A 24,055-nucleotide genomic window follows, 5' to 3' on the forward strand; every position below is an offset into this window, starting at 1 on the left:
CAATTATTAGGCCCTACCTTCTCAATTCTTCTTCCCTGGTATGTGGCGGTCGTTGGAATGCGTAGGAGCCCATCTGGGCCTTCATCTCTATGCTTTCTTTGAGTATCTGATGGTTCTCGTTGGGTCGCGCCGGGTTCTCTTTGCCGTCTGGAGGTCGCTGCTGTTTGCTCTTGTCCAACGGGCTGGGGGTCGTCTTGGCCCTGTCCCCGTCACCGTGGGACTTGCTCTTCTCTTCCAGTGGTGTTCCCGGCGGCGCACCAGATTCCACGTTGTAGGGAAAATTTTGAACATAATTGTACGGGTAAAAATGCTGCGGTAGAACTTTCTGTGGACCGCTTTCTGGTTTGTTGTCCTGTAATTGAAAACGTTTCTGGTTTCAATGATTTTATAAATTACTTTAGCTACAAAACAATCCAATAGATGGTATTTAGCAAAAACTAAATAAAAATACATGTCCTATTTTCTTACACAAGAGTGATAAATTATGTTAAAAGTCGACATTTTACCTCTGAAATAACACGTCGCAATCAGGTTTATTTAAGACAAACGTAAAATGTTAGATTTCTAGATAAATTTTATTGATAAGAATTTTAAATGATCATAACATTTATAATACTTAAATCAGTTTTTAAGCTAATATCTTGCGATAATTTAAAAACAGCTTTATATTTTATTATCAACTAGCTGTTCACATGCGGCTTCATCCGCAGGCATTTATAAAAACTTCATTTTATCGTTTACATTTATCAAATTATCAATTGCAAATGTTTAAATGACATGACATGATGACAATCCATGGCAATCTTGTTTCCTTGATGTTGACAGCAACTTATGGTCTCTTTCCCACATTAGGATTTTATCCAATTTATTTACCAACTAAGTATATAGCATGAAAATATAAAGCCTAAAGCGTGAAGTAAGTGTAGGGCTTTTTATTAAAAAAAGAATTATTTAAAAATATGCTGTAATTGCTGACATCTTAGGCAACAAAGAAGTGTGTGTTTACGCTTTATTATGATAGTATAGATATAGATTATTTACTAAAATAGTAGTATAAGTGAGATTACCTTGAGATCAGCCTTAGGGTCGCCTTTACTGAGGTCTTCCTTGCCCTTATCTTGTGCGGGCGGGGGCGCGGCGGGCGGGTGCGTGGGCTGCAAGTACTGCGGCTGCCCGTAGTACTGTCAATTGTAAAATATTGCTGAACATTATCGCTCCATTTAGCTTAATGGCGAGCCAACTTGATAATTAACTGGCTCTTGCTACCAGATAGTAATGATGTTAATTTTAAGTGCTATTAAGGCCCGACCGCACCGAAGTTATCTATTGCGAAATAAACTTTTAATGGTTTAAGTTTAAATTGCTCGAATTACTTAGAGTTTATTTCTTTAATTATGGAGAAGAGTAATTGCGCTATAAAATAGAGCTTTAAGTATATTCATTTCTAGTAATTGTATACTGTAGATTAGTTTGTGCTAAGTCGTCACTTTTCATTGATGCATCACCTAGGTATACAATGTCATATTGATTTCTTTGTTTTTAGCAGTGGAATCGATGGTTTAATTTTAGTGCAAATTGTAATCAATGTTGATACTAGCAGGTTTGATTATAAGTGTACAAACCTGATGGTAAACGGGGAAGGGTCGATGGCTAGGCTCGGCGTCAGGCGCGCCCTCCGGCGGCGCGGCGTCGTCCGAGATGTCGGAGTACGCGGGTGAGCGCACACCGGGCGTGGGCGAGCGCCGTGCTCTCCGCTTGCCCGGCGACTCCTCCGCTGGGGACTCTGTTGATTTACGCTCCTCCGATGGCATCAATGCTGAACGAGGTTTCACCTAAAAATAATATACTCTTTCATTTTATGAGAACCTAGTAATTTTCATTTGAAAAAAAAAAAGTCAATCTCATATCGCTCACTTTTGTTCATATTTTAAGTGCCACCGTACCTTGAATTGCGTGGGCTGTATAGACTGTAGCGGAGGTAGGGTTTCAGGCGGGGGCGTCGAGGGCGCCGGTGGTGTTGGTGGGCGCTCGGGTTGCGGAGTAGGCTCAGGTGTGGGCGCGAACTCTTCTGGGAACCTGGGTTGTGGGGACACCTCAACCGGTTCTGATTTCTCCGGCGATTTCTCGGGGGACTTATCGCTCTTCACGTCGGGAGATTTCGCAGGCGTGGGAGATTTTACAGGAGTGGCGGGGGTTGCAGGCTCCGATGGGGGACAAACCGGGGATGCCGGTTCTCCCGTTGGCTCCTCCAGCTCGGAGCTGGAGCCGTCCTTGTCTTCGTCATCCGGCGAACCGTGTGCGTGCGATCGGTGATACTTTAGACCGTTCGCGTGTTTGTACTTCTTTGAGCAGTTGGGCTCCGGACATTCTAGCAGGACGGGGTCAGGCGGGGGAGAGGTAGGTGTGGGCGGGGGTCGCTTGGCTTTAGGCGTGGGCGGCCGTTCTTCAGCTTCGGAGTTGCGCTTCCTCTTGGAGTCTGGCCGCGGCGGCGTGAACGGTGTGGGCGAGGGCAACGCGCGCCGTCCTTTGGCACCGCCGTTACGCAGCTTGCTATGCACGGACGAACGTGTCTCCGTGAAGTTGGTCATGTCGGTAGGCGCTGCGCCTCGGCCGCGTTTCGCTCGACCTTTCGGCGTCCTCGAGTCCAACTCCTCCGTCGGGGAGTCACAAAACCTTTAAAGAAAAATTAGTTTGAAATTAAAAAAAAGTCAATTTCACAAAACAGATAACAAATGAAAGTCACTAACCGCGGCGGCGCCCAGTCATGTCGGGTGCAATCCAGTAATGTGCCCACATAGGTCTTCCCCCGCCAGGTTACATTCACTACTAAGACACCTGAAACAACACAAAGGGATCGTTATGCGCGTCCACACGTAGACGTGGCTTTATATGGATATAAATAGCGCGGGGACGGGATAAGTTTTTGTAAGAGTTGCGGCTCGAGGCGAACACGGAATGCAGCGCGGTTTATTGGTGTCGGCGAGAGCGGTTCCGATCCAATTTGTCACGGGAGCACTCATTTGCATAGAGAGGGGCGGCGCGGAGCGGCCGGGGGCGCTCGGGGGCTGGGAGGGAATAGGAGGGGGCGAGGCACGAACGTGACTTTAGCCGCATATTTAGAAACACCCGCGCTACACCAAAGCACCCCTGCTTATCGCGCTAGCGTGGTAACTTATGCAAATTTAATTAATCAATTTTACCCCACTATGTTGGAGCGTGATGCTCCTTCATAACCATAAAATTGTATCAACATATTTTGCTTATCGTAAAAACGTTAATACAATAACTGTAAAGTTTGATGTTATGAATACAGAATTGGGATTATGCTAGTTTAAAATTAATAGTCTCTAATATAAAAAGGGAATGGATTAAAAATGATCATTTTTTATTAAAGCGATTTTTATATTTAACTGTATTTGGATGATAATAATATTCGTAAACCGATCTAAATTTAAAAAAAAAGATGAAATAATTATTAAAAAAAAGACAAATAACAACTAAACATACCACTACTTATTTTTTTGATAAAATTCTATTCTACAACAGATTTTCATGAACGTTTTCATTAAAAGCATGTGCTTCATATACCATATCTTACAAAATAAATCATAGTAATCTATAAAAGTTATTAAATAATATGGTTAGTGAAAACGGACATGGTATACGACTATATACGTATAAAGCCGTCGTGTCTCGTGAAATAATAAATGTAAGTGCAGCGGAGGCAACGGCAGACGGCCGGGGCCGCGCCGCGTGCTATATCTCAATAACTCCCCCATTATTTATTGTTTCACGAAACAATGAACACATAAAGCATTTCTCTATAAGCTATTAACATAAAATGAACGACCGCTTCAAAGATTCATTGCAGATAAAAATCAATGTCACAGATTATTATCTAGAAACTTCTATATAATTGTATGTAAAGAAGTTTAAAATGATAATTAATTTATTGTTCCGAGAAGTCGTAATGCCCTAAGGTGATTATAGTTTGTTTATTTGTAAACTAGATGGCGTTGAAGGTCTCATTTAGAACGTAATTTTAGTAATAGTTGCAAAACATAAACGAATTACTGCTACACTCTTTGATTAAATAAATACAATAAGAACAAGAAGAAATCAACACTGAGAGACTGTTAAGTTAATATTAACCATCTCTGAATGTAATACTTGAAAAATCAGGCAACATTTTTCAATTTTAAAAAATCATTTTTCATTTCTAGTATTACAGTTCAATGCCCTTTTATGTCTATAAAAGAGCTTTAATATTGAAGTGATTAGTTTATCGGCAATTAGGTAAGGGAATAACAAGGCAATAGGTTCATTTGGGCGGCGCTAATTACACCCCGGGCAATCACAGGACTAATGGCTGACATTCCCCTAGCCCGCCAAATCGCCACCCTTACAATTTCCCCGCTTCTGTGTTTACAATGGCTCAAAAACATCTTAACCACAGAAATAAACTGTTAAATACAGTATAAAGTTTTAATTTTTTCTTTCACTTATGCTCGGTTTCTGAAAGACTTGTCAAATAGTTAAACACATAATTGTATAACTCGTTATTATATCGAAACTTTTACAAACACATATTGTTATAAAAGATTGATATAACTTTTTTTATTCGAATAATTCGGCATTAGAAAATAACAAATCATAATGTCTGGTTTTTAATTTGTTAGACTATTTAATAATATTGCTAGAATACGGACATATAATAACAAATCCTATCGCAGAAGTCTGTTAGTCTGCAATTGATTCTTGTCAAAATACCTTTGTAGAGTACAATAAATAAAAACATAAAGGGAATACGTGAGCCACCGGCAGTCCGACAGTCCGACATTCCGGCAAGCTTTGTTAGATCTAATCAGCGCTGGGCTTTGTTTCTCACCAGAGCAAACAACGTCCGGGGGATTTCATTTACATCCCAACATCGCTCCGTCTGACCAAAGTTTACACTCTTAAAAGCCCAACACAAAATGGACGTTAATTAGCGTGTGAATAATTCACTAACGGACACGAAACGGACTTCGTTTACCGACACCAAAACATGTACATCTGTCCTTTAAAGCGAATTCATTGGTCTTAGTTGTTATAATAGACTAGCTGTTCCCGTGCGACTTCATCTACACAAAATTATTTTTTATTTTATAGTTTAGATGTGTCAAATTATCAATTGCAAATGTCAAAATGACATGATATGATGACCAACTATGGCAACCTTGCTTCCTTGATATTGGCAACAACTTAAGGTCTCTTTCCTACATTAGGGTTTTTAAACAAAATATTTACCCCATAATAAGTTTAATGGCGTATAAATATATAGCCTTAAACGTGACGTAAGCGTAGGGCTTTTTATTAAAAAAAGGATTATTCAAAAATATGCTGTAATTGCTGACATCTTAGGCAACAAAGAAGTGTGTGTTTACGCTTTATTACAATAGTATAGAGTATTGATAGATATAGATGGTAAAGTAGAGATTTAGTATGCAAATTCTACACTAAGTGACTGCTTTAATGGGCAATTAACTGAATGTACCAGTAAGTTTGGTGGTTAATATCTGAAATAACTATGTGCACAAGTAAATAATCGGTTTCTCGCACGTGCCAAGTGCGTGGTTTTAAAAACGTCTAGATTCGTCTATCCCTGATCATTAACTGTTTGCTAGCGGCGTTTATAGCTTCATTGGAGAGGTCTGGCTGTAAGTGCCCTTAGCTTTAGTGTCTCTTGTACGATCTGACTTGAGTTATTAGCACGTTTGGTAAAATTATTCGGCATTCTTTTTTTTTCTTCATCATTTTTTTTTACATTTATTTTCTATCGTTCTTTAATTATTTTATTAATGTTATTAGTCAGTAACTATGTATATTACAAACGTATGAAATTAAAACGTATGTAAAACAAATAAACGTCGCCAATTAGCACATTGGCATAAGACAGTGTATTGACTAATTTTTACACATACTTTCGACATGTTCCGAGAATTCTTAAAATGCTTTACAGATGCTTTTTATAAAAACTGTTTAATTATCCAAAATTGTAAAAAGAGCATTGTTATAATTGAACTGTTGAAATATTCGTAAATAAATAGTAAATTTAAGCTATGTTACGAAACCAAACCCATCTACTTTTCTCGTCGAAAATTAATTCACATTTTAAAGCACACTTTATACAAAATAAAGTTTATTTTCGACTTTAAATTACTCAACATCACTCCTTGTTAATACCTAAAAGTTTTATTTCGAGCTAACAGTTGACGCATTTACGGCTGGCTTAATTTGTGGGCAAACAGAGCACGCTTTAAAAATAAGACGTAAATAAATTGTGAAGGGCGTGATGCGGCCGGATTTTGTAGAAACAGAAGCCAGATGTTGATTTATTATCGTTTTATAATAATTACATGTTGCGTAAAGGGGGCGCTGTGCGTGCCCTCCGACTAGCAAACAAAGCGTTCAAATTTACCACAGATAATCACTTTTATTTCAAATAAAATTGATTTTATCCTATGCTGCATTTTTTAACGAGTGTTACAAATATTAATTGCAAACAACCGTTGTTAATTACATAGATAAAATAAACATAGTTGTTTATGATGTGAGACGTTTTAATTAAAATATGCATAAAGTAAGAAGTTGGCATTATTCGACACCTTCTACTGTTTATATGCCCATTAAAACGTAACGAAGGGCCATACATATTTTATGAGATCGTCGACAAGAAGCGTCGACTTATAAGGTTATGATAAAACTCAAATGATAAAACTGGCAGGTGAGAATAATTTAAAAATTAAAACTAAAGCGATTATTTTATCATTTAATTCTGACCACTATGTTTTCATACGGAGTTACATTAAAGGTTAGCTCTCTCCTTTTCTCGCATGTAGCGTGGTTAGTGAGGGTTATTAATATTCCGCGATGTTATCTACCAGTAATAAGCAAGCTTTAATTATATGGAGACTCTCGTTGACTCCGCTGTTTTATGTGCGCCATGAATATATTAATATAAATCGTACCTCACGGATTGTAAGCTGTAAATATCATGAACGAGAGAGGGAGAAAGAAGATGGTTATGACCGCCATGAAACGCGAACGACGACAAAAAAGGTTTGGAACGCGTTCCGTTATCGCTTTAAGCCAGGTGTTGTAAATTAAATTATTATTGCCCCTTTTATAATAGTCGTTGGCGTAATTGTAGTTATTACGAAAGTCTTTTTTTAAGGTCATGAAGACCATTTATAAAAAGGTAAGGTTGTTTCTTAAGTTATAAATATTTTTCTTATAACCGTTTTTCTTTAATTTTAAATTAATCGTTATGGAAGTTATTTTAATTGTCGCCCATTCATTTACTTATGATACCTATATAATTTAAGTCACTCAGTTGATTTAAGTACCCGTCGGTGAAATTGAAATATAAAATTAACATTTTCATCCATGAAGTGGCTTTTACCAATTCGGACAGTGGTCGGTTAACCCGGGTATATTTACTGCGCTTAACTTAAACTGTTATTTAGAAGCATTAAATAACCATTAACTCTGAGTCTCTTTTAGAAGACTGAGTACAACAGTTAGCAATAAACTTAAACATAATTATGAATGATTTCCACCTTATTAGTAAATGGATTTATTAAATAAGTTCATCAAATATGTACTTGTTATTAATATCTTCTATTTGCTATCATTTAATTAATTTTAATAATGTTTGTATGAAATGAGGAAAAAAAAACGAAATGTATGGATCGCGAAGCCGATACAATGTACTAGGCGTGCATAAGCGTGCTGTGAGTATGAGGCGAGAGCGCTACGGTGCGTTGCGTTCGTGCGCTAGTAACAACTCACCACCTTCCGTTTCGTGCCACACGATGCCCTCCAACGTGACCGAGGTACCAGGCTCGCAGGGGCCGAGGCAGTCGGGCTCCGTGATCGTACCGACTGACGTGCCCACACATACTTCAGCAGTTTCCTGTGAATAATAAAAATAATCAATATCACTTAACGAGACTGTTAATGTAAACAAAACACTTACAATCCATATTGAAATGATAAATAACAAGAACTCTGATATTACAATGTATAGATAATGTATTAATTTATAATCAACCACGATTACCCTTTTTTATCTTCATACGTTTTACGTATTATGGTAAATAAAAAACCTTCTTTATGCTTTTTTTTGTTACAATTCATACGATTCGTGAGAGGAAAACATAAAAGCTATCGCGTGCAATAACGATTCCGCCTAAGTTGTAGCGGAATCATTAAATAACTTGAAGTTGTTGCTTGTTAAATACACATGACATGCCCTAAATCCCAAGTTTAAGAAAGCCACGGGATCTAATTTCATGCCGACGACAGATAAAATAAAGTCTATTTTAAATTCTATGAAATAATGTTGTTATTAACAATATTAGTTACTTTTTAGTTAGTTTAGTTAAGTTTTTATTAAACTAATTCTTTTTTTAAATGGAAAATTATTTCTATAATAATATTCGAGAATTATTTAGAAAAGAATTCTCGAAAACCGTTAGCAGTCTCGGTACTCATTGGGATTTCATAAATGCAAAGAACGTTTACGACTCGGAACATAATCAAATGAAGCCATTTACATTCAGACGGCGATACGTGAGAGGGATGCGATGATATCGTTCCGTCTCGTTCTCGCGCACTGCTAACAGTCTCGCAAATTATGGACAAGCAATTCACTGAATCCGTAGATATGTCTGCCAAAGCATTATACTATCGGAAAAATAACAAAATTTTATGTGAATTCACTCTCTTACAAAGTAAAAAACCCGGAAAAGAATGTAGTTAATGGTAGATTTTTCGATTCGATAGGTACCGATTGTGTTTTTAGTAAATCGGAATGAAATACAATATAATCTTTTGGTCACACAATCCCACTGTCATAACAAAAATATTATTCAGTAATTTTCATAGCAAAGTATTTCGACATGCGATTGTCTCGTAACTTAAAAAAATTCCGACTGCTTTTTAATTGGATGACATTTTTAACCATTCAGATTAATTAATTAAGCCGAGTTAATTACGTCAACATATCAACATATACTTGAAGTACAAGTTTAATTAAAATGTACATTTCTTAATAAGCCTTTCAAAACTACAAAGATATGTAAATTATGTAAGTACTTTATTTGGGTTTGGATAGAAAAAAATAAATACAAGTCTATACTAACCATATTGGTAATAGGATGCATTTAGCAAATTAAACATCACATACACTCGAGAATATTTTACTCTTATGTTAATGTATTAACAAGACAAAGTCGAGTCAATACTTTAAAGCGATAAAGAATCGATGACATCAACACCCACACGCGTACTTTATAAATAACATTAAATGCTTTATTGTTACACTGATGACAAATGCGCAAGCCCACGCCCACGCGTGCGCTACGGACAATGCGGAATTATACGTTGGGTAGAGAGTATTAATATTTTGACACGCCATGTCGCTATTAGATCCCTTATCGCGCGGGAATTACACGCAGAGGCCAGTATGTAATACGAGGGGTCTAGTAACTTATGCGCGCCTGGTCGAACACATTGGAAACGCTAGGGGAGGCCAACAGCTGTCGATACTTTTTTTTAATAAATAAAAGCTATCGAGACCGTGTTATACGGTCGTGATCAGAAGTGGAGCTAACACGGGATTATTCATCTTGTTTATCTTATACGAATCAAATTAAATATTATTTTTTGGAACTAAAATGCTCTTTTTACCGGCGTTAGTTGCAACTATTTATGAAAAGATTCAATTTAAATTAAATAGAAATTGACGGCAAAATTCAAAAGCATGCAAATCACACCGGCACGAAGAAATGAGTACGTGAAGGAATGTAACTTTGTTATGTTATGAGCACCCTGAGTTTATGTCGCTAAAGGTTCAAAGGCATTTCAAAAGCGAAGCGTCTATATTTGACAACATCAACGTGTGCCGCAAAAGGAAAGCGCATTGATGACTGACAGCCGGACGCCCACATGCCTAATGATTATGAAACAATGTCTCCTCTACACGACTCGTCGCTGTCGTGACTCACACGCGATTTGTCTCTATTCACTCTGACAAGAAGCAATTTGGTCCGCGGCCCGTTATAAATCGCAGCTCAATATCTCGGGACATTTGGCAACGTACCCGCCGCACGGGTAACAATTTCCGACAGTGTAACCGAATTACAATCAACAATAAAACGAACGGCCATACATCATTTTGATAATTTCGAGTAAATGAAACGTTACTTACGTTTATGGTAGCCTGGTTACAAGCTGTTTGGTGTCGCATGTCGTGGTACACGGGTTTATTATTTATAAACCAAACAAGAACCGACTCAATTCACTTGTTTATGGAAATTAGTTATTCAATTTGCTTGTAAAGCAACTTAGAAAGTAAATGAACAGACAAAAACACTGTGTTAACTAGTAAACAATTAAAAAGCTAATTACTCTAAATTAAAATTCAATTCGGTAAAAGAAAAGAAACCGTTTATCTGAACCGTACTTCTTATAAAGTGAAATAAAACTACTAAAAAATCTCTTAGAATGTAAGCGCTATAAAATTCAAAGGAAAAATGTTACGAATATTACCTCAGCTCCACCGCATTCTGTATTCAGAAAATTTAAATACATTTGAATAATGAACTACGGCTTCCTGTTATTTCCTAACAATGTTTCAATATATTAAAATGGGTGTGAAGATCGTATCGGAAGTAATTATCATTTACATACGCTATAAGGTAAGTATGGACAATCGTCCGTGACGAATAAAAAGGAATAACAGTCTAATTATGTAATTTTTTCTGCATACTTTAAAAAAAAACATAAAAAAATAAGGTCAGTAAGGTAATCATTAAGTTTTTAAATAAAATATTATTTGTCAATTAAAGTTGCTTTTAAGAAAATGTTTTTAAGTTTGAAAATAATTGGTTGATAATTAATTTAACATTAATTTAATTAACCGCATTCATGAATAATAAATACGTAAGCAAGGTTTTTAATATCTGCGATTAAATATAATGCCCGATGAAAAATAATCAACTTAAAAATATTTTTATACGACTGTCATTATCGGTCATACTTATTACTTAACTACAGTTTTATTTTATCACTTACTTACAAAGTAACTTCTTGTTTTTGTAACGAATTGGTCAAACAGCTAAGTTAGTTACCTAAATAGCAGTTATAATGTAATAATAACGCTAAAACGGCGCAATCCTACCAGGGCAACAGAGCCGGGGCGGGAGGGACCCTACTCAACCCTCTCCCAAACTAATTAACTTTGTACAATTCGATTTGGTCGCTCGTAACCGTTTAATATTCGCTTATTCCCAACTTCTTATCGCAGACAAATATTACCAATGGACCGTAATAAAAACGTCAAGGGATAAATAAATATTCGAGTATCTACGTCTTATTTTGTACGGAACATTAATGTTTTAAAATAACAAATGAGGTAAAAACATTAAATAAAGTTACGATATAAATTATAAGTCCTTAAAGTACAACAAAATTTATTACTTTTTATTTTTGAACGTATTCGTGGATACTTTGCCAAACACGTGTTTTATAAAAACCTAGACAATGATATCCCTATCAGTGCCTAATAATTTCGACAAAATAATTTTCGTAGCTGACAATTGAACACATGATTACGTGTTCACTTATAAAATAACTAATTAAATAAGTAATTGTAAAAACTGGAATGAGTATTTAACAACGTTTAAAAACATTTATTTAATGAACGTAAAGAAAACGAAATAAAACAAGGATAAAAGCCATTTACGGCAACAGACCCTCGTTCCGAACTCAAATATTAATTAAAAATAAAATCCCATTCCGGGAACAGCGAGATGTAATTAAAAGAGAAATAAATGTAACGACCGTAAACATTCAATTGTAATTGGGGCCGAATGATGATGTTTAAAATAATAATTTATGTCGCATTAAAGTTTTTGGAGTCAGAGTTGAGGACCTCTGGCCCAACGGCGTTGCCTTTTCAAATCCCTTAATTGCCTTTTTAATTACAGACCGTATACGGTTGACATTTTGACTCTCATGTAAATAGCACTGAGCGGTATGACGTGTAATTGAGAATTCTAAAGATGATTTAACTTTTAAATACTGGCAACTAAAAGTACAGTTTTTGTTTTAATTTTTACATCACATTTTACTTTACAACACAAACACTATGTGGTCATTAAATAATTCTATATAAACCTATGATATCCTAGTATAAAACACCACATTATCAATCCTAAAGCTCAAAATTAAAAGAAAAAGCATTTTATACTCAACAAAATAATAGTTTTTTGCAAGCTAAAAAAATAAATAAATCAGTGGTTAACTATAATTTTTATATACGATATGGAAAAATAAGCATAGCAAATGTCCTTATTATCTTAGAAAGTGGTTATTTCGAAACGAAGTTAACATCGCATTAATATGAATAAAAATGCATAATGTAAGTTAAAACCACCGCATAACATAACCGTTAAGTAAAAAGAAAGTGCGGCAAGCCATATAGTTCAGCAAACGCTTTAAATTCCTTTCCTATGCAAATACTTGGCCGGCTTCTTTACGCGAGCAAATATTGAAAATTCTCGAGCGAAAATTCCTAGCAAAATATTTTTTAATATACACGACTCTGTTGAATGTAGCTCTTCAAAAGGGGAAGTTTCAATCTAAAGACGAACGAAAAACGAACATTTATATTGTATGAATGCAGCAACTCTTTCTATGAGAATAACTATTACTTTTTTAAAGTTTACAATATTTTTATTAAGATAACTGAGATAGTCTCTTAAAAGCACAATAATGTTCTTTACCGTTAGATTAAACGGTTTCCTACCGTATATTTAACCATTCGTTAGTGTTTTTGTTTCGACAACTTCATGAAATGCGTTTCCAACTACGTAACTCGAGTTTTTCTATGATGAAACTTATGTTAAATTAACACTAATGAATCACTAGGTACTGATAAAATAATCGAATCAGAAACACAGCATTAGATATTTAAAAAAATATATTTTTTTTTAAAGAGCAGGGGGCAAACCGAAGTGGTCCACGACGCCCATGGATATCCGCAACACCCTAAAATTACAGATGCGTTCCCGGCCTTTGAAGAAATTATTATTGTATAAAAATAACGTTACTAAACTTTATAGTAAACGGAACAAACCATATTAGCGACTATTTAACTACTCTGAGTATGGAAATAAATGTGGTAAGGTTTCAGTAATCTGTTAAGTGAGCCAAGTTTCTCTTAAAGTCACTCAAGCTAAGCTTGCTTGGCGCTGGGCCACCTAAAAACTCGTGTATTTATCGAACAGTGGACATCTGCCAAATAAAAAATTTATACTACTGATAAAAAAATAATTGAAACATTGGTATTTGTGAAAATCGAAGAACATTTTAATCAACAATTCAAGCAAAAGTTATTTTCTGCTTACAAAGGGACCTATAAATTCCAATAAAATATTCAGACACAAAAATAAAATGAATCTAGATAAAACGAATTAGAAAGCAATTCGAAATAAACAACTAAGTTTAATAAAAAAAGATTTATATAAAAATGAAAAGAGTGAAAAAGATTTATTTAAATGCTGCTTTTGCCAATAAAAAAGGCAATCTCCTTTTAAACGATTACAATCCAGCGAAGCCATTTGTCTGAGAGATTTACATTTAATAATTGATAAACATCAAAAGCCGAATTAAGTTAAAATATTCAATTACTTATAAATATAATTTATATTTAAAATTTACATTTTACAATCTTACATTTTTATCACTATTCAAATTGTTATCAGATCTGAAAATAGTGTTTCAATTTAAAATAAACAAATAAACTATACTATTATAATAAAGCGTATACTCACACTCCATTGTTGCCTAAGATGTCAACAATTACAGCATATTTTTGAATAATTCTCTTTTTTATGAAAACCCCTACACTTACGTCACGCTTTAGGCTATATATTTTCACACTATTAAACTTAGGGGGTAAATATTTTGGATAAAAACCCTAATGTGGGAAAGAGACCTTAAGTTGCTGCCAACATCAAGGAAGCAAGATTGTCATGTCATGTCATTTTGACATGTGCTATTGATAATTTGACAAATGAAAACAATAAAATAAAATAAAGTTTTTATAATTTCATGCGAATGAAGCCGCACGGGAATAGCTAGTTTATTAATACAAAAGGACAGGATGAGAATAAAGAACTCAATTATTCATACCTACTCAATTCTACGAGCGCAAAAAACTAGAAATAAAGATTTTTCACAATGTGAACGTTGTACAGAAACTGCTTGTACAAATAACATTGCTAATGGCGAATATACATAGTTTTGTCTTATTCTTATCTACAATAATAAACCAGTATTTATTCCTAAAGAAATGGACAAAAAGATTTCCAAAGCTTCTATCATACTTTTACAATTTTAAGATGTTCAAAGGAAAAATTGCTGTAGCTACTTCATAAAATTTTCAATTCCCAGACTGAAAGTTGGCTTACACAAAATGTAGGTAAAATTCACTCGCATCTAATATACCAACATTGTGGGAGTAAAGCGGGGAAAAATGCGGTATGGTTTCAATACCAACTTAGTAGTATTTGCTATTATAAAATCTTTTTGTTTTCGGAGACTTAGATGTGACAAAAACGGAGCAATACAAAACAAAATTGTCTTTTTTGAGTTTATAAATAAATATATGGTCGCATTATTAAATTAATAATAATTTGTTTTCATTCAAAGTGCCTGCGAACTTTGAAAAGAATTTGACGTAATCCAATTTTAGCACTTGGGTCACTTCAACATTTCGACATCGGACCCTCGTCGGTCTCCCTTCCCATCCTCTTTCCCCCTTCTCTTCCCCCGACAACGCCGACGTGTTATTTATCCCGGCTAAATGCTCAGCGAGAAAAATACGAACCTCTGTGTCCCTTATCCCAACCAAATTCGTACCTTTTTTATTCCCTCGTGCGACTACAGACAGTTTTTTATTATTTACATTACAGTTAACACTCGTTCCATATTTAAAGTTAACAAAAAATTATAGAGGGGAAGTTTTTGTAGAGCTTGATTACTAATTCTCATCGCTATTTTTAACATGTGTTCGTCAAATTAAACAAAATTACTCAGCACGTTTGTACTCTCGCAATATAACGTAAATATAGTTCAAATAAGCTGTTTAAAGCCAAGTTTGCAGCTTGAATATTCATGATTCGAGAACTCATATAAATATTACTCGAGACAGTCGAGCGCGTTAATGAAACAAGATGCTAACTCCGCGAGGCTTACGGCAAGCTTTTAAATTATTCCCGACGCGACTCTTCGTCTTTGTTGGAGCCCTATTATTTCAAATTATTTTTAATTGCTTAAAAGCAAGCGAATAACGCCAACAAACAACTCGCTCCTTTGTTTTCTACCAACGCAATAAAAATTTAAAAACCTCTTAAGACGAGACGACGAACCTAACAAATACAAAAACAAACCGTAACCTCTCTCATTTAACGATTCTCGAAAAGAAAATGGACCGTGAAAATCGAAGCGCAACAATGGGCCCGTAATGAAATCACTTTTTTTATTGTAGCCGCGCCGTCGGGGACTGACCAATTTTAGCCTCGTTTCCATTGAAATCCATCCGACATAACAAAGGACTTTCGGGCCGAGCTAAATTTCAATTGTGCGCGAAGTACTACCACTCGAGTATGTCGCCCTGGTAGCGGACACATGTAACGGCCGTAACAAATACACTGCGGATGCGTTTATACCAAACAAGCGTCGTCCGCCATCTTTGAATAATTCATGAGAGGCGACAACGCGAATGCTTTAAAAAGTTAAGAAGGTTTTCCGAGCTTTCCTTTGTTCTACATACTGAGAAAAACAAATTGCCACGATACTCAGCACCGCAAAACGTGGCCTTAACAATGTATGTTATTTTATAGTACTATTAAGGTATGTAAAATTTAAGTTAGATGCTTATAAAAATTACTATTACTGCAAAAATTTTGTATCTATATCTCATCACATTGTTATACGTATCGTTAGTCGTTATATGCTGGTACACGTGTAAATTAAACCGTTAAATATTAAAGTAGGGTGTGTACAGTATAAGTTGTAAAGTTGTGAATCGGTTCAGCGAGCTAACACATTCTATCTACACTTCGGATATCTTTCTAACCGATAACAGGATTACCTCGAACCACTCGCCTTGTTACCGGCCAGTTTGCACACAAACTTCCACCCGCAAAGCAAACTCCTGTTCGATAATACTCTCCTGGTACAAAGAGAAATCAATCTAAGTAAACACAGGAGAGAACTGTTTCTTTACTTTATGTGCAAAAAATGGTTTATTTATTAACTAACAAAGTTAAAATAGTTTTAATAAAATAATTAGTCAATGTAGCGCGTTTAATAAATTGGCACTCATAAAAAGACTTTAACAGCAGAATAATACGGAAATAATTATTATAAATGAAACCAATCTGATTTAAAAGATTACAATTTGCATGATTGTTAACAATGTCTGGCTCGTCGCCAAGATTCGCAGATCATTGTAATAAACTTCTAATTAATAATAGTTAGGTCACAATACAATATATCGTCTTGACTTTACAACTTAAATTCACAAATTGTAACAGACATTGAGTTATAATTTTTATTTAAATAACAAAATGTTTACATACTTGGTTTAACATGGCGCGTCGCTTGCAATGTAACGGCCGTCGCGCGATCGTCCCAATTGTGAACAATTATTATTAGATATCATAATGGCGGATAAACTTTGAACAGTTGGCGGGAGTCGTGAAACGTTTACGACAGTATAAAATGGTAATGGATTAACTTGATCGCCGCAGTCGGCGTTTAACGAGCGACCCGAGCCAACTTCCTCAATAAAGTAATAGTCTGCGATATACCTCGGGTATGAATGTAGCTTTAAAAATATGTAATAAACGCTCAACAACCTCGTTTGGATTGCAGTTTGAATCGTTTTACTACAGATTAAAAAACTGTTTTAACACGTAACATGCATTAATTTTATTTCTAGGTTTTAACTACTTATCGCGTGATGTAGCACTCTGAGGGTCGTGTCTAAAACCATCGTAAATTACAAAAACTTGATATTTTACGCACTATATATAAAGAACCTTATAACTGGTACGATTTTAGGGTAACGGAATTGTCAACCTTTTCCATAAATAGCATATCTTTTATCCCTTTGATATGTAAAGGTTACCAGTGTATTTATTTCAGCATAAATACCAATTAAACAAATATCTCGTTCACCGCTCAAAAGTAACAAAGTATATTTAAATAAAAAGACATTAACGATTGCAAATAGAAGTCGGAGGTTCGTAATTAAGAGTCCATTTTGCGACAACCTCTTAAAATTCACTCCACGAGCTCAACTCGGGAGGGAGAAGCTCAAAGGCGAAATAATTAAAGCGCGGGCCATAAGAAAATGTCGGCAGGAGTGAGATCAAAGCACGAAAATTCCCCTCGCGCAAATAAAGCGACGCCGCTGCGGGGGATTTCGGTATTTGCTGCCGCTTACACTAGCCGTTATGAGACAATATTGACACCGGGCTTCGGCTCAATATGTTGCCGTTAAATACTGTCTGCCAGGATTTCACCTCTATTATTAGCCATTTTACTAACAATTATATTATTAATACAAATGCGACAGTTTGTATGGATGGATGTTTGTTAGAGTTTGTAGTCTAAAGCGCTGAACGGATTTCGAAGAAATTTGTTACAGATGTAGAGGATAGTCTGTAAGAACACATAGACAACTCTACTTTTTTTTTTAATTCCACGCGAACGAAGTCGCGGGTGAAAGCTAATAGACTAATAAATAACAAATATAGTAAAACGCTGTGTCCAACTGTAATTTAACCGCTGAGCTCCTAGTACTCCACAATGATTTCGTTTTAATAGACACTTACCACCGAAGTTATGAGTTCTTGGTAGATTACAGGTGCGCGTTTGTTATTTTTATCTCGAACTTACCTGGAAAAATAAAAAAAAATAACATAAACAGTAATTCTTGTTATAAACATCATATTAACAAATGATAAATGTTATGAAAATAGAACCAATTATGTAGCAAAGCAAAACAAAGACTTTTGATGAATTATAAGTATAATTTGTATCTCCGTAATGATTAAAATAAAATTACTTATGTACTAAAATAATAAGCGATGAGTTAAGTAGTTACATAAAAATGTACCGATAAAAGATATCTTTCACATAATATAAAATGGAGTGTAACAAAAGTTATATTTGCGAAGAATTACTGTGAGATACAATTTACGAGCAGCGCGTGGGAGATATAGAAACAAATATAATACCCTCGCATCGTGCTACATACGAAATTTTATTACGTACTAAAAATATAATAATACTACAAACATTTACAATCTTAAACAAGTCAATTCACAAAGACATAAAGATTATTACGTACTTTACATTAAAGCCTTAATATGAGCAATAACCAAATAAGTTTTTAGAAGCTGTCACAAATAATAATTATGAAAATGGCATCCAGACGTGTCGGTAAATGGTTTTAAATTGTTGGAAAAATTAACATTCAAATGAGTCGCGGGGCTGTTAGTGGAATTAGTTGGAGTTTCGGTCATAAATCGTCTAGAGAGGGTGGCGATGGCGATGGCGCGGCAGTGGCGAGGCGCTGAGTGGTCGCCGCTTTATTGGCTCCCGGTCCACATCGCTCGCTAATAAATGAAGCAGAAAACTTCCAGAGTCGTACGGTACGCCGTTTGGAAAGCGGAAGACATCATAACACCTCCTACAAACAAATTCGGCACCTATCCCCGACGCAATACAGTTGAAACTTCGATGGGGACAAATTTTACGACTAGCCCCGTCCTGCTCGTTCGCGTGCGAAACGAAGGAGACGAGGCGAACACATTATGGGTTATGAAATGAGCCTGGCTGCCTCGCGTTATATCCCGGCAAGGAAAATGTAATTATGAGCGTGGCGCGTGCAAAGAAAGCGCGCATGACACAAACCTCTTGTACATTTCTAGATTCCGTATAGCTTTTATTGTTTTTGCTCGGTTTATTTCGAAAGTCGTTACTGGAATAGCGCTGTTAAAAGAGCTTGGCATACATTAAGCCAAGCAATTGCATTACGAAGAATATTTTTTTTTACTACGCTGTTATTTAAGCAAAAATGTACATAAAAATGAATTTAAACCGCTTATTCTAAAGCCGTTTATTATTTTGATTACAAAGACGGTATTAAAAAAAAATCTTTAAGCAAAAATTTTATGACTGGTCAAGTCGATATCAAATCTATAAATCTTTGTGTTACATCGATATCTTTGATTAATATGTATGACTAATGTTCAAAATACGATACTAATTTAAAAACGACTATAAAACTTTATGCGAGATAACTTTAACTTTATAACATAAGAATGAGATTATCATTAATTAAAGCTGATTACATATAATGATAAAGCGTGGAAGGACATTAATTATTAATTGTTGTGAGAACATAGCTAGCCATTAATAATGGATCCAATCAAATCTATAATTAAATTGAAGACGCTTTGATGTTGTGACTCGCCTGCATGTATGCGTGCCTAGTACATACTGATTGATTAATGACGCCATATTGCATAGATCTGATTATGTTCCAAATTCAATTATGTTATTTATATTAATTGCTTCGATTTTCAACATTTTAAATTATAACCACTATTTGTAAAGCACGATAGCGATCTTGTCAAATGTTATTAGCATTCGATTTAAATGCTTTTGTCTATATTTGAAATGGTAAATAAAAATTGCTTCGCGGACACATGAGCGATTAAGGAAAACTGAAGTAATGGAAACATATCGAGCTATTTCCCCGTTGGTTCTCACTGAGCGTATTTGTATGCATGACCAACGCATGACAGGCAGCGAGCCACTGCGCCTACGTGATCCGTTTTAATGGTCTTCACCCACATACAGTCGTACAGTTATATTAAATCAATGCCTGTTATGCGATCCTGGTGATTGATTTCAAGACAACGAAAACCAAAGAAGCCTCGTTGATTTTATTATTAAATTTTTGTTTCTATAATAACTAACAAACTGCTCAACTTTAAAACAAAAACATGAACATAAAAACTCTTTCTTTGTTCTTTCTTACATAGCATAAATGTACACTGCATTGCTTGTAGTCTAACATTATTCGTACTATCCCGCCTCGCTATATTACTCCCGCGACGCCTCCCTGTGCTTTATGTTCTCCCAATAACAATCCTAAATAACATATCTGCCGCATAACCTATCTCGATTACCATATTGAAAATGTCTCCGATCTCTGCCACTATGATTTTCAATTTACGAAAAAATATATTTTTTTTATACATGGATAATAAACTTGTAAGCAACTTAATAACAAATATGGTTCAAAGACAATACAAGTTTCGAACAATATACATAAATTCATACAATATACAAGCATTGACTGAGTTTAATTAACGTAGAAGCCAGAGCAAGCGGTTTAATTGGACTAGATCAACTACAAAATTGAACTAGTCCTACATATTACGTCCATTGTGTACTATATGTACAATGTGTACTGTTTGTACAATGTGTTTGTGTGTAAAGGCAACGCAAATACGGAATTTGCAGACGTCAAACCCCTTTGATTAAAGCATTATAACTTTCTTGTCTACAATTCTCATGCTGTCTTAGTTACCAAAACGACTTGTTAACGACTGTTTGTAAATCACTAAGGGAGTTCCTTAGTGGCAACTTCACGATTCTGAGAAGGCGTTTTCGTTAGTCGTTCAATTTATTTGTCTAGTTTATATCATAGAAAATTATAACCAGTCACTTGTTAAGCGAATTGCATGGGATTTGTATAAAACGACATACTTTATAGCAACTGTGTTAATATTGTTCTAGTTTGGATTCATTTAACATTGGATTGTTTACTTAGGTTCTAGCAGTATTAAATACCAGCTGTTCCCGTGCAGCTTCATCCGCATAAAATTATGAAAAATTTTATTTTATTAATAGCAAATGTCAAAATGTCATGACATGACAAACCTTGGCAATCTTGCTGCCTTGATGTTGGCAGCAACTTATGGTCTCTTTCCCACATTAGGGTCTTTATCCAAAATAATTACCCGTAAGTTTAATGGCGTGAAAATATATAGCCTAAAGCGTGATTTAAGTATAGGGCTTTTTATTAAAAAAATAATTATTCATAAATATGCTGTAATTGCTGACATCTTAGGCAACAAAGAAGCGAGTGTTTACGCTTTATTATAATAGTATAGACGAATAAATATCAAACAAAAGATACCTAAAATAAGATTAAATCCAAAACTATTGTCGATAAACGATTATGAGAAATTTTAGACGTTATTCTTATAATTTTAAAAGGTAATAAAATCAGAATAAAAATAAAAGGAACGATAATACATTATAAGGTAAAGTAAACAACTACATAAAGTAAATAAAAATAAATCTGGTTCTACGAAACTCTTTATAATAAAAATATAAACATTTTTACCTGTGGCACAGAAAGGCGTATCATGCAAAATGAGGACATAATGTAATAAATACAAATTCGTTTTATGTTGAAACGTGTTTGCTTACAAATCATATTGCTACGTGTACGAACATAAGCGAATTCTTTTATCGAAAACGTTCCCTTTTTGATTGCCAATATCGACGTGGCTTACGTATTTCGTTTTGAATACATTATGTTAGTTTCACACAAGGTTAGTACATATCTTAAACGCTTTTTCACTCTCAAAAATGTTTTTCTTTATGACATAAGGTGGCAAACGAGCAAGCGGCCACCTGAATCCGCCAAAATGGCAAAGCGACCACTGCCCATCGACATCTGCAATTGCAGATGCGTTGCCTACCCTTATCCGACGGAAGAGGAGACGCACATAAAGACGACATTTCCCCTTCCTATGTATCTCCTCCACCGTCAAACCCACTTCCCCTTCCCAACTTTTCCTTATAAGAAAAGGGGTGGTAAGGAGTAAGGGACTAAAATTAGGCCTCCGAAAATATTCTATGTTTGTACGTCTTTTAAATAGCAAGACCGCAGTCCTAAAGTTGTTCTACCCTCGTGTGAAACTAGCATAACCGTTGAAATAACAGAGTAATCCAGTAATAGAGATGAATAAATTTGTTAGCAGTAAGCAGTTTACAATTACCGTAGGCTTTGTTTGAAGATAAAACGATCGCAGATTTGGTACAAGAACCCGAATAGTTTCGTAGCAAAGTGTTTGTTAAATAAACAGTCGGCTGAAGAGCTGGCAAATTTACGGTCGATAAACTTTTATGGTGCGCTAATATTTGCACAAAACAGCGCTCCCAGCGATGTTTATCAACTTTTGATAAATCATTTTGCGTCTCCTCTATGCATGCTTGCAAACAAATATTATTTATGGCATATTTCATTAAAAATACTTTTATAATGACAGGAGTTTAAAATTCCAATAATTGGTTATACAACATTTCAAATTAAAATAACATAATTGTACCGACAAACTGGATTAAAAATTAACATATTCATATGAATAAAGCCAGTAAAGCTTTGTAAATACAATCCAATAAAACAATAACGATGTGCAATGAAATATAAAACAATGGCAGCCTTCGGTGTCGATTTAACAATGACCGCAATTCAATTTAAAGCCTCCCAACTAGGGTTGTCACAGTACCAATTTAAAAAATCGAGTGAAAGAGGGCCTCTAACTAATAGACTGATTTAACCCGAAACATTCTTGCTAAGGGGTTCTGAATGTGTCCGGGTCAGAGGTCAAAAACAAGTCGCGGACGTCAATTTTTATGTTGTCCATAGTTAAAAGTCGACACAGGTCGTTGGCAGCCCTATTCGCCACCGATACCATCGTTATCAAAATGGCGGCCTGTCACTCCGTTAACATGCTGTCAATTATCATGTATTTTGGCGCCAATTCCGATATTTATATGAGTAAAAAAATGTTTTTAAGCCGTTCAGGAGTAATATTGTTAAAATATCTTTATGTTCTTTACTAGTTGTTGCCCGTGTACGTCTGTGGGATCAAAACTGAATATTACTTTTGTTGCGGAATTACATTTTTCGGGATAAATGGTAGCCTGTTTGTTATTCCAGACTATCTATCTCTATACTACCTTTCATCTAGATCTGTTTAGCCTCTGTGGACAACATTTAGGCGTACACCTTTGACCAAACCATCGCACTGTTGTGCCATTGTCGATTGTTCCGCAGCCTATTCAACTGTTTAGTTGCACCCCAAAAATCAAATAGTGTGCGCACCTCTATACAAGCCCAAGGGAATCAAAGCGAGACTGAACAGTTGTGCGATAGTTTAGTTTCAGATGTGCGCACAATCTTATACATCCATGCAAAGTTTTGCATTTATACAGTAACTAGCTGTTCCCGTGCGACTTCATCCGTATCAAATTATCAAAATTTTATTTTATTGTTTACATTTGTCAAATTATCAATAGCAAATGTCAAAATGACATGACATGATGACAAACCATGGCAACCTTGCATCCTTAATGTTGGCAGCAACTTATGGTCTCTTTCCCACGTTAGGGTTTTTATCCAAAATATTTACCCCCTAAGTTTGATGGCGTGAAAATATATAGCCTAAAGCCGGAAGCAAGTGTAGGGCTTTTTATTAAAAAAAGAGTTATTAAAAAATATGCTGTAATTGCTGACATCTTAGGCAACAAAGAAGTGTGTGTTTACGGTTTATTATAATAGTATACTCGTAGATAGATACGATTTTCCGTTCTAAGTTTGGTCGTATTGAATACCGTTGACTTATGAAAGACCATTTAAAATATGTGTACACAGGTACATATGTAAAGTACTTGACGGGGACTAGAAAGTCGGTTATCAACTGCCTTAACTTGGAAGTCGTCGACTTAAGTAAACTGACGTTAATTAATAATAATAAATAATAATAATAATAATAAATTCGTTTATTTGAAAAATAAATACAAAAGTTTTAAACAGTTGTTGGAGCATCCTTTTAAGTAT

At 35.2% G+C, this 24,055-nt stretch overlaps 1 protein-coding gene across 1 annotated transcript in view; it reads right to left on the reverse strand.

Moving 5' to 3' along the window:
- Positions 1-13: 13 nt before the first annotated feature.
- LOC106102132 (zinc finger protein 609-like) overlaps positions 14-24,055 on the reverse strand; it is a 53,570-nt gene continuing 29,528 nt past the window's right edge. Inside the window, exons 4-9 of the mRNA XM_013281542.1 lie at positions 7,834-7,957; positions 2,748-2,835; positions 1,944-2,673; positions 1,623-1,832; positions 1,068-1,181; positions 14-352 (exon numbers count right to left, since the gene is read on the reverse strand). Coding sequence (XP_013136996.1) covers positions 14-352; positions 1,068-1,181; positions 1,623-1,832; positions 1,944-2,673; positions 2,748-2,835; positions 7,834-7,957 — 1,605 coding nt within the window. The remainder of the gene's footprint in view (positions 353-1,067; positions 1,182-1,622; positions 1,833-1,943; positions 2,674-2,747; positions 2,836-7,833; positions 7,958-24,055) is intronic.

Source organism: Papilio polytes, unplaced genomic scaffold (assembly GCF_000836215.1).
Source record: "Papilio polytes unplaced genomic scaffold, Ppol_1.0 DF823923.1, whole genome shotgun sequence".
Lineage (NCBI taxonomy): Eukaryota > Metazoa > Arthropoda > Insecta > Lepidoptera > Papilionidae > Papilio > Papilio polytes.